This window comes from Triticum urartu, chromosome 2A (genome assembly GCF_056163025.1).
Source record: "Triticum urartu cultivar PI428250 chromosome 2A, HENAU_Tu73, whole genome shotgun sequence".
In the NCBI taxonomy this organism is placed as follows: domain Eukaryota; kingdom Viridiplantae; phylum Streptophyta; class Magnoliopsida; order Poales; family Poaceae; genus Triticum; species Triticum urartu.
Genome location: NC_141874.1, coordinates 426,793,907 through 426,805,831, shown reverse-complemented (window position 1 = coordinate 426,805,831; position 11,925 = coordinate 426,793,907). Strand labels below are relative to the sequence as shown.

Below are 11,925 nucleotides of genomic sequence, written 5' to 3'. Positions count from 1 at the left end.
TTCCCGATGGCCCTCTATGTGGATCTTTGTGGCAGAGCGACAGGGCAGGTTGAGACCACCCAGATGAGAGGTGGGCCTGGCCCTGGTCGGCATTCACGGTTACTTCAAGATAACACGCTTAACGAGATCTTGGTATTTGATCTGAGTCTGGCTACTGGCCTATACGCACTAACCAACTACGCGGGAACAGTTATGGGCACTCGACATCGTGGTATCAGCCGAAGCCTTCGTGACGTCGGCGACTGAGCGGCACACGCCGGGTTGGATCGCGTAACGTAACTTCCTTTGTAATGGAGGTTGCTAGGTCTGCTCTCCGGCCGCCCACGCAACGTGTAGGTGTGCAATGGGCGATGGGCCCAGACCCCTGCGCGCATAGGATTTAGACCGGCGTGCTGACCTCTCTGTTGTGCCTAGGTGGGGCTGCGACGTGTTGATCTTCAGAGGCCGGACATGACCCAGACAAGTGTGTCCGAACAAATGGGATCAAGTGTGTCGGGAAATGTGGTGCACCCCTGCAGGGAAGTTAATCTATTCGAGTAGCCGTGATCTTCGGTAACAGGACGACTTGGAGTAGTACCTTGACCTTATGACAACTAGAACCGGATACTTAATAAAACACACCCTTCCAAGTGCCAGATACAACTGGTGATCGCTCTCTCACAGGGGACGAGGGGAGCATCATCGGTTAGGATTTATGCTATGCGATGTTACTTGGTGAACTTACCATCTACTCTCTTCCTCTGCTGCAAGATGGAGGTTACCAGAAGCATAGTCTTCGATAGGACTAGCTATCCCCCTCTTATTCCGGCATTCTGTAGTTCAGTCCACATACGTTACCCCCTTTTCCATTTGATACCAATGCATACATATGTAGTGTAGCTCCTTGCTTGCGAGTACTTTGGATGAGTACTCACGGTTGCTTTGTTCCCCCTTTTCCCCTTTCCTATACCCGATTGCTGTGACCAGGCGATGGAGCCCAGGAGCCAGACGCCACCGTCGACGACGACTCCTACTACACTGGAGGTGCCTACTACTACGTGCAGCTCGCTGACAACGACCAGGAGTAGCTTAGGAGGATCCCAGGCAGGAGGCATGCGCCTCTTTCGATCTGTATCCTAGTTTGTGCTAGCCTTCTTAAGGCAAACTTGTTTAACTTATGTCTATACTAAGATATTGTTGCTTCCGCTGACTCGTCTATGATCGAGCTCTTGTATTCGAGCCCTCGAGGCCCCTGGCTTGTAATATGATGCTTGTATGACTTATTTTATTTATAGAGTTGTGTTGTGGCATCTTCCCGTGAGTCCCTGATCTTAATCGTACACATTTGCGTGTATGATTAGTGTACGGTCAAATCGGGGGCGTCACATATGGGTGGTGTTCAGTGGTGTGTTCTTCCTGGAGAGGGGTAGGAGCTGTAGTCCGCCGGCGATCATAGAGTGCTACTGGTGGTGGTCGTCGGTGGTGTGGCTTGCTAGTTAGGATTTGTGTACTCTATAGTGATGTTTTTCCTCTGCTAGTCTATCTAGTTTACCATGTGTGAAAACCTCCGCCCAATCGTCTCCTGGAACGTTAGAGGCCTCAACATGCTGGCTAAACGCCTAGCTGTTCATGAAGCAATTGTAGTCTGGAAACCTGCAATCGAAAGTTTGCAGGAGACCAAGATCAATGCCTGGGACCCTGCCATGGCTAGAGAAATAGGTGGTTCCATTCTAGATCAAGCCTTTCATATACCTGCACCTGGCAATAGGGGAGGGATTATCCTTTTCTGGAATAGTGCCCTTGTGCAAACCTCTAATCTAACAACCATACAATTCAACCTGACTGCTAACATTAGGCTGCTGACCTCCCACACGTAATTCTGCTTGACCACTGTTTATGGGCCAGTAGATCATAGCCTCAAGGAGAGCTTCTTGGCTGAGATGTGCAGCTCTGCACCACCCCTAGGCCACCCATGGATTGTGCTTGGTGACTTCAACCAAATTTACGAAGCCAGGGACAAAAACAACCTCAACCTCAATCGCAAGCTCATGGGTAAATTCCGCAATGCCATCAATTATGCCCAACTGCTCGAGATTAGATGCAAAAACAGAAAAATTCACCTGGAGCAATGAGCAACAGCCCCCTACTCTGGTTGCCCTGGACCGTGTCTTCTGCAACCCTGCCTGGGACGCGCTATTCCCCTCAATGCTGCTGCACATAGCTTCAACGTCAGTCTCGGACCACAGCCCTCTCGTTCTTACAAGCGCTAAACCGCCGACTAGCAGGCCCAGATTCAAATTTGATTCTTTCTGACCGAAGTTTCCTGGTTTCCATGAAACTGTCCTAGCATCCTGGTCCAGACCAGTTAGCTCTAGTTGTGCCATCAGGATCCTGCATACAAAACTGCAACGCACCGCAAAGGCACTAAAGATTTGGAGCAGGGGCCTGTTCTCCAACGCCAAACTGCAGTTCCACATGGCCCAGGAGCTCGTCCTGTGCCTCAACACAGCCCAGGAAAAACGTCTTCTCATGCGTGCAGAATTAGAATTCAGAAAAAAGCTCAAGCTCCGCCTGCTGGGCCTAGCAGCCATAGAGAGGGCTAGGAAGAGGCAATGCTCCAGGATCAACTGGTTGCGGGCTGGGGATGCTAGCACGACATTCTTCCATGCCAAAATTAACGCTAGGAAAAGGAAAATTTGCATTCTCTCCCTGAACAAAGATGGTATGGCTGCGACAAGTCACTCTGAGAAGGAGGAGGTGATCAAGGATCACTTCACCAAGCTTTTGGGCACACAACAACGTCGCGCATGCACAATAAACTGGGATGAAATTCGGCTACCACAACTCGACACATCCGGCTTAGATCTCCCCTTCTCGGAAGCTGAAGTTTGGAACGCCATCATGCAGTCATCGCCAGACTGAGCCCCTGGCCCGGGTGGCTTCTCCGGTGTCTTCTACAGACGGTGCTGACATATCATAAAAGCTGATCTTATGTGGGCTCTGCAACAGTTCCACGATCTCAAGGGCGGTGACAGCTTCAAAAGTCTCAATGCAGCAATGGTGGTGCTCATCCCAAAGACTTCTGATCCAACTGACATTGGACACTTCCGACCAAATAGCTTAGTGCATTCCTTTGCAAAGCTCATCGCCAAGATTCTATCCCAGCGCCTTGCCCCCAAACTTGGTAGTGTGATCTCTCCAGCGCAAAGTGCCTTCCTGAAGACTAGATGCATCCACGATAGCTTTTTGTTAGTGAAAAATGCGGCGTGTAGCCTGCATTGCAGAAAGAAGCCTGCACTGTTGTTTAAGATGGATATAGCTAAGGCTTTCGACTCAATCTCCTCGGAGTACCTGCTCAAGCTCCTGCAGAAACTAGGCTTCTCTGCCCGATCGCGCAATTGGATCGCTCTACTGCTGCGATCATCCTCCTCTGCAGTCCTTCTAAATGGTATCGAGGGCGAGCTGATCGACCACCACCGAGGGCTACGTCAAGGCAACCCGCTATCCCCTTTCCTCTTCATCCTAGCATTCGACACACTACAGCGGGTTCTGGATCGTGTTGCTGCTCTAGGATACCTGACGCCACTTCCCGGGCATGACATCAAACTGCGTGTTAGCCTTTATGCGGATGATGCAATCATTTTCTCCAACCCATGCAACGAGGAGGTCTCCTGCCTGCTAACTATCCTGGAGAAGTTTGGGGAAGCCACGGGACTGCGCGTAAACCCTTCAAAATCCACGGTTGTGCCTATCGAATGCCTCACATTGGACCTAGAGAACATACTGCAAGGATTTCCCGGCCGACGCACGGGCTTCCTAATCACCTATTTGGGCTTGCCAATATCTTTAGGAAGACTGAAGAAGGTGCATCTCCAGTTCATTTTCGACCGCATCAAGGCTAAGCTAGTAGGATGGAAGGGGCGACTAATGAACAACGCGGGCTGGCAAGCGCTTGTCTGCTCTGTGCTTTCAGCCATTCCTATCTTCGCACTCACTGCCATCGAAGCCTCTAGTGGAATTCTGAAGGATATTAACAAGATATGCAGGCGTTTCCTCTGGGCTCAGGAAGAGAAATTGTCCGGTGGCAAATGCAAAGCCAACTGGCAGACGGTCTGCTCCCCGATCGAGCTTGGGGGCCTAGGAGTTCTGGATACTGTAAAATTCGCAAGGGCCCTGCGGCTGAGATGGTTATGGCTGTCATGGGAAGAAGCTGCCCGGCCTTGGACTAGCTTCCCCTTGCCGTGCGATGACTAGGATCGTGAGCTATTCGCTGCTGCAACAAGCGTCTCTGTAGGCAATGGCGAGCGTGCACTCTTCTGGGAATCCACCTGGCTGGGACCGATGCCGCCAAAGGCGATCGCACCCTCACTCTTTGCCTGATGCAGGTGTAAAAATCGCACCGTCAAGGAGGCGCTGCAAGGGCAAAAATAGATTCAGGACATCCGTCGCCCACCCCTCTCCGACGCCATCATCTTTGAATTCAAAAGGCTATGGAATATGATCAACGACGCCCAAATCACGCTGCAGTTGGATGTGCTAGACAACATCACCTGGAAGACAAGTCCCTCTGGCACATACAACGCAGCGGAAGCTTACAAATTCCAGTTCGCTGGCAGGATAGATTCAGATTTCGCAAACATGTTTTGGAAAGCCTGGGCTCCTCCACGCTGCAAGTTCTTCACTTGGCTGCTGATGCTCGACAGGCTATGATGCGCCGACAGACTGCAAAGGCGCGGGTGGCCAAACGACTATTTCTGCCCGCTGTGTGTCCGGAACCTCGAATTATCAGTCCACCTAATATGGCAATGCCCGGAGGCACGAAGGACCTGGGCCGCCGCGGCAGGCTGGCACAGCTGCACCGCTCCTGCACCAAGCACTTGGCTAGAGGGCGACAGATCGGAGGCATACTGGGCACACATCCTCAACACCACCCCGGCCGAGCATCAGAAAGGAATCAGGTCGCTAACAATGCTCATCTCATGGGAGCTATGGCTGGAACAGAACCGTAGAGTTTTCCAAAGGAAGATCGCCGCGCCCTAGGGCATCCTCCAGGCAGTGCGGGGATCCTTGGAGGCATGGAGATTGGCGGGAGCAAAATGCTTGCAGCACCCCTTTGGGGATCCAACGTGAGAGATCACCCAAGCGTGACCCAAGGGGCACTGTTCTTTCCTTTTCTTCTCTGTTTTTTCCTCAAACCGCGACAGCGGCCTTGTAAATACTGCTCCCTACCCCTATAATATAATTGCCAGCAATTGCTGGTGGCTTCAAAAAAAAATCCCTATAGTGTTTAGTTTCACTAGGAACCATTCGGTTAACCCCTGCCATATGAGGATCAGTAGGATACAAAGCAAGCAGCAGTTCTGTATAGCTGAAAAATATGGACAACTTCGGTACAGCTGAAACAACTATCTTCTTGCAAGTTCAGTACAACAAGTAACATACAAATGCAAGTTTTGTTCAGTTAAAATAAGGTATGCTATTGCTAGTCCACGTGGCTAAAAGATTGCTCCAAGAAAAGAGAATGATTACTAGTACCCATGTACTAAACGTAACCGAGATCGGCTGTAGTTCTGTACTTCCAAGTAAGAAAAATGTACGAAGGTAAACACATTAGACTTCCGCTACAAATAAAGGCAATCTTAGTTGAACAAGGATGACAATGCGCCTAGAAGCTTCTATATTACATAGCCGTTATTATGTAGAAGGCCAGATACAATATCTCTAGCATCAGCTTGAACCTGCGGGTACCTTTCACAAGAGAAATGGTAAACTTGACCCGTCAATTCATAACAACACTAATTATACTTTCTGCTAAAAAACTGCAGCTTGCTAAGTATACTGAAAATACCAATTCCTTACGCAGCAGGCTACATCATTTATCCATAGAAAACCTCAGCCAAACTAACATGCGGAAAGCAACAACTTAGTAGGATCTGTAGGACGAAGATAATAGTATGATGGAGCAATTGGACTAAGTTGCAATAAACTAAAAGAGGGCAACCAGTATACACATATTGAAATGCACTTTACTATATATAATAAGTAAAGTGATATAAACGATCTTATATTTCTTTACAGAGGGAGTACATGCCTATGTGCAAGCATTTCTTTGATCACGATTTGCAGCAAGCAAAAGAGAACAGAAAATAGGCTACACTAGTAGCAGGAAGCAGACAGGACTGTATGTAATCCATGGCATTGTCACACTTCCATAATCTTCTTATATAAGAACAGAGCAAAATATGTAGTCCCTCCGTCTCACAATATAAGACGTTTTTGCAAGCTATGTTAGCTCGTAAAAACATCTTATATAATGGGACGGAGGGGGTAACTTATACTAAATATTTTTTACTCTAAGTTGGACTCCCTAACGTACTACATATTCCGTCCATATCGAAAAAGACTTTCGTCCCGCTTTATATATAAAGCAAAACCACCCGAGCCAAGCATCCAACAAGGTTCACATCAACGCACGCACACAAACACACACAAGTACCACACAACACAAAGTCTCCAATGGGGTTAATGCTGAGGGCATAGCTCAACAAGCCCTGAAAGCAGAAGAACACACGCACACGCATATTCCGTCCATAAGGCAACCTATTTTTGCTTTTTTTTTAAAACAAACTAACTTTCTTATGGACACTTTGCCAACTAAGGATAAACCCACTTATCTGAGATTTACTCACTTATCTAGTTCACTGGGTGCAGCAATCTCCTCATCAACCCATATCACCGAATTCTTGCACTACAAATAGAACACATACAATATCAGTGAAATTAGATAACCTTTATCGTAGATACTCCTCTGCATCAAAATATAAGACATTTTTTGACACTGTGAAGGTGCCAGAAAATGTCTTATATTATATTATGTTACGGAGGGAGTAATATTGTAGAAAGATAGTTAGACAGTGAAGTTTGATAACCTTCATCGCTTATAATATTCTAAAAAGATGGTTAGATGGTGAAGTTTGATAATCTTCATCCCTGATAATATTCTAGAAATCACAAGGCACAAAAAAGATATTTAATTGCTTGCTTCCTTTGGACTCGAGTGACACAAAATCACTGGATATGGCTTCTTCACTACACTGGAGGAACCAAGCCAATGTCAGTCAGCCAATATATGCAGTGTAGTTTGAATATACTCATTCTACACACATCAAGCAAGCGATCGATCCCATCCTAGTGCAAGCAAAATTTAATTCATAAGGCTGGTGATTCAAGAGCTGTGTCCAACACATGGGTTGTGACAGGAGCGCGTATTGTTTGGAGCTACCAGTAATTTTCAGAGAATAAAATGCATCATAAGTCCTATAATTTTTTGAGGTGTGTTATGTTAGTCCTAAAACTTTAAAAGTGTTGATTCAGGTCCCAAAAGTTTATAAGTTATTCATCGCGAGTCCTAAGCAGGCCAGAACATTTTCTGCACCACAGAAGCTTTATTGGCAGAAAGCTGGGAAAGGGCTCCAAGGTGTGCTTCAATAATCCGCATCCGATCTTTTGAAAATTTGAATTAAGTGTAAGAAAGCAAAATTACCAAAAGTTGTGCTGATATAAAAACTAATATCGTAGTTAGACAACAGGACAAGCAAAGTACACAAAACAATCTGGATAATCATGGAAGTTCAGCATTGTGGTGTAAAAAATTGATAAAAAACCAAGCTTCAAACAGAAGGTGAAAAAAGATCCATGCCCGAGAGTTGCCATTTCCAACATATGCTCGTTCAACAATGTTGTCTTTCCCCCAGACGTTCATTATGGGGGGAAACACATTTACTGTCAAGACAATATTTCAAATGAGACTTGCGTTCTATCTCTTTTCATGCAAACTGTACTTTCTGTTTGCCAATAGATAATTCAGTTCCCTTCAGATAAACAAATACAGAGCTGCGGGAAGCAACGTTATTGTGTGTAATACTTGCAGAGTTGCCTTCAGATAAGCAAAGCAAACATCAGTAGAACGATAATTGGCTCTGCAACGAAAACATAGAGAAATTCATCATCTTCTTTGGGACTGTAACTTTGCTTAGTGTTGCTGGCATTCAATCTCTCCAAATAGATACAGGGGAATCTCATTCTTTTGAGGAAGTGATGTTACTACATCTGACTTTCCCAAGTAGATTGCTTTAGATATCATCTTCATGGGATGCTGGACCTTTGCTTAGTGTTGCTCGCATTCAATCTCTCCAGATAGATACAGGGGAATCTCATTCTTTGGGGAAGTGATGTTACTGCATCAGGATTCCCCAAGCAGATTGCTTTACATATCATCACCATGGTATGTTGGAATATTTGGATGCAAAAGGAATGGACAGATTTTTAAAAATGGAGTACCACGAATGGCAAAAAATGTAGATTATCTCGGGCAGTGGAGTTGGTTTGCTGCAGAATAATTTCCGTGGATCTGAGGAGAGTCCGCCACTGGACCTTGCGGCCCGGACAGGTACAGCAGTAGCACAGGGTCCTGTAGACGACGTACGTGGTCGCTCTCGTGGGGAGCCACCCGAAAGGATGAGGTGGGCCTCGGAAGTCGACGGCGCGCGTGCGCAGGCACGTGGCCGGCGGCGACGGCGCATCGCCTCACGTGGCCGCGGCGCCGGCCTTTTTTATTTGAACTGCCCGGCCCTGCGCCTTTGCATTCCCCGGCCGCGCGAATGCCACTTGCGCACGCGGCGAGAGGGACGTCGGCCCGATTAAAACTAGACGTGATTACCCCGACTCCACCGCACGACGCAAAACGGATGTCCGTTTTATCTGAATTCTGTCCGTTTCGCCTGACAATGAGTGTCAAAACGGACATGTGTGTCCGGCTTGGGTTAGAGACATCCAATACAAAAGAAGACCTCAAATTGTCCATCGCACTGCGCTCTTCGCTTCGCCAGCAGCAACAGGAACAGTCCGCCGCCCGGGGCATCCCCGCCTTGGTCGTGCCCCGCCCTCCGCCTCGCACGCCTGCACCCCATCGCGCCGCCTCCCGGCCACGGCCACCGCGAGCACGCCTGGCCGCGCTCCCACGCCCTGCCGCCCAGCACCGCCCGCCGCGCCGCGCCCGTGCCCACGCCCTGCTGCCACGCCCCACGCCCTGCCGCCCAGCACCGCCCGCCGCGCCGCGTCGGTGCACGCCCGCCGCGCCCGCGCCCGCCCTCCCGCCTCGCGCGCGGCCTGCACGCCCGCCGCCCCACATGCCCGCCCCGCTGCGCCCTTCGCTCGGCGTGCCTGCGCCAGCGCCTGCTGCCCCGCACGCCCGCCGCGCGGCACCCTCCGCGCCGCGCCCTCCGCTCGGCGCGCCCGCGCCAGCTCCCGCCGTGCCGCGCGCTGGGCCACCCCGCCCGCGCCCTGCCGTTCCGCCCCATGCGCTCGGCCGCCCCGCCCGCGGCAGCTCGCCGTCGCGCTCCAGCCGCGCCTGCGCTGCAGTCTGCCGCCGCCGCTCGTGCTCTCATGCGGCCGCGCATGGCCCGCGGCAGCCCGCCGATGCGCATGGCCCGCGGCCGCCCCTCCCGAGCATGACCTGCGCCGAGCTGCCGCTGCGCCCGTCCGCACCCCCAGCTCGCCGCCCGCGACGCCGCGCTCCTCCTCTCACGCGAGCTCGCCGCCGCCGCGTCCTGCCAGTCGCGCCCGCTCGCCGCTTGCGCCTGCTCGCCTACGCGCCGTGGCCCCGTCTCACCAGCGCCCCACGCGCTCCCGCTTCGGCGAGACGACGGAAGACGATGCGGCTCCAGCGTCCAGCAGAGGAGAGAGAGGGAAAGGGAAGAAAAGCGGGGGTAGGTGGCTGCCATGCGGGCCACACGCGGACGTGAGGACGTAGACGAGTTGTCCGTGGCTGTCCGTTTTGACCCAAATCCATCTCAATTTTGCTCTGGATATGGGGTCGAACGGACACTAAACGGATAAAAAAACAAGATGGGATTGTGCGTTGGGTCGTTGCCTTTGTCCATTTACCCCAAACGGATGGGGCCGCACAGGATAGGGTCGCACGGTGGAGTTGGCCTTAGGCGCGCACGCAGGAGGATATCCATCCAGGTACTGCTCTGTTCAGAGCTCGTCCGGTTCACGTACGCGCGCAGAGCCACACACTTTTTTTTTCTTCTAGCGCGCAGAGCCACTGCCTTCGACTGGACGATTACTGTTTTTTCCGGATGGCTCGACACCTGCATGGAACTCTATATAGATTCTATAGATATTTTTTGTTATTCTATTCTACGAGGGTTCTATAGATATTTGTTATTCTATATTCTATGAGGGTTCTATAGATATTTTTTGTTATTCTATTCTATGAGGGCATCTTGGACACGGACACACTATTTTGTCCGTGGATGGTCTGTATCAGTCCGCGAACACTGATGTGTGAGCCAACTATCCAATCATGTCCTTTAAATGTTCACATTTTTTTCTAGTTTCACAACAGTCGAAACAATTACAAAAAATAGCAGAATTCATCAATAACTAATATGAATATCCCCGGTACAAAAATAGTTTAGATGTAAATATTACATTTGAGATAGCAAGATGTTCAACAAGTTTTTTTTAAATTCAACGCAACTAGAGTCAGAACCGGCACATGTTGTCACACACACATAGTTATCCTTGAGCTTCATTCAACAATGTATGAGCGTAAATGGTCTACCCTCGCTCTTGTGATACAACACGACGGCGCATCCAAGCTATACGGTGTGATGATTATCAAGTTGCAACATTGAGTGAATCAATAAATTGACCGACATGTAGAGCAACAAGAAGGAAAACTTACATCTCCATGATGGACGAGCCCGATTGACGGTGACCTGAACTAAGGGGTGCCAACTGAGTCGGCCCATAGTCCTCGGGCTGGGCCTGTAGGTCTCATTCTCCATCGGATGGACTTCGAAAGCTGCACGTGTGGACATGATCAAGAATGCATCTACTAAAGACTTGACGTATACTCCAAGACATCTCCTACCGCCTCCATGCGTGCCCCTAGATACCGACCATGTAACCCTAGATGCCCTACCTGGCATGTATATGAGCCAAAGAGTTTAGCCCGCAGAGGGGATCTCAACACAATTACATTCGCCTAGCCCTAGAGTTAGGTCTCTCCTTATAATCTCGAGGTAGATCAAGTTTGTACTCGATACATCATCATCAATATAAACAAGAGCAGGACGTAGGGTTTTAGTTACCTCCATAGAGAGTGCCCGAACCTGTGTAAAATTCGTCTCCTTCGTTCCTATTACCATTGATTCGAGATCCACATCTCGGGACCCCCTGCCCCGAGGTCTGTTGGTTTTACCACCGATATTGGTGCTTCCATTAATAGTTCCGATGTTGAATCAACGAAAAGATTGATTGCTCATCTGCAGATTAACTGCGGCACCGGCTACGAGGACATCTTCGTCCTCGACCAGATTTTCATGTTCAGAAGCATGATCTTCTCGGCTGACTCCGCGAGCCATCTTGCTCCCATCGAGAATTATGCCCCAGATCAGATCATGATGTTTGGAGGCCTGGAATACACTGCGGATTTCTGCGGTGAGCTCGTTCTTTTAGGATGGAGTCCAGGCCGGATCGATGGATTATCAAACATCGGGGGCTTGACCTTGGAACCGATCTCCGTCAAGGACGCCGGATCAGATCCTTTGACACCGCAAGACCACGCGGAGGAACCAAACATACTTGCTTCGGGCGATCTCGTCTCGACGTCAAGCCCCGACGTTGGTTTGGCCCTAACCTCGGACACTACATCGGGTTTAGAACCGACTCTAGTGCCAGATCTGGAATCAATCCTGGCCCCTCACTATGTTGAGAACGTGCTAGGCTATTCGCCAAGTGTACTTCGAGTTAGCCCGGCTTATAGACAGACCATGAACCCCGAGGAGCTATCTCAGCTAAATGAGATACTAGATCGCATCTAGAGCTTGTCAATCTCGGACGGTCAGACCTCCGTTTATGACAAGGTCGAACTTA

The 11,925-nt window shown here is 49.7% G+C and overlaps 1 protein-coding gene across 1 annotated transcript; it reads left to right on the top strand.

The window, feature by feature from the left end:
- The first annotated feature begins 2,043 nt into the window (after positions 1-2,043).
- On the top strand, positions 2,044-2,901 carry LOC147985334 (uncharacterized). The gene is made up of 2 exons (XM_087541518.1): positions 2,044-2,207; positions 2,340-2,901. Exons 1-2 carry the CDS (start codon positions 2,044-2,046, stop codon positions 2,899-2,901), a joined length of 726 nt encoding a protein of 241 aa, XP_087397644.1.
- Positions 2,902-11,925: the final 9,024 nt, after the last annotated feature.

What these genes read in the sequence shown, in the direction of transcription:
- LOC147985334 (XM_087541518.1), top strand. Translation starts at nt 2,044, where the DNA reads ATGCCATCAATTATGCCCAACTGCTCGAGATTAGATGCAAAAACAGAA. An exon ending in CTGCTGCACATAGCTTCAAC is followed by an intron (nt 2,208 to 2,339) that starts GTCAGTCTCGGA and finishes ATCCTGGTCCAG; the next exon opens with ACCAGTTAGCTCTAGTTGTG.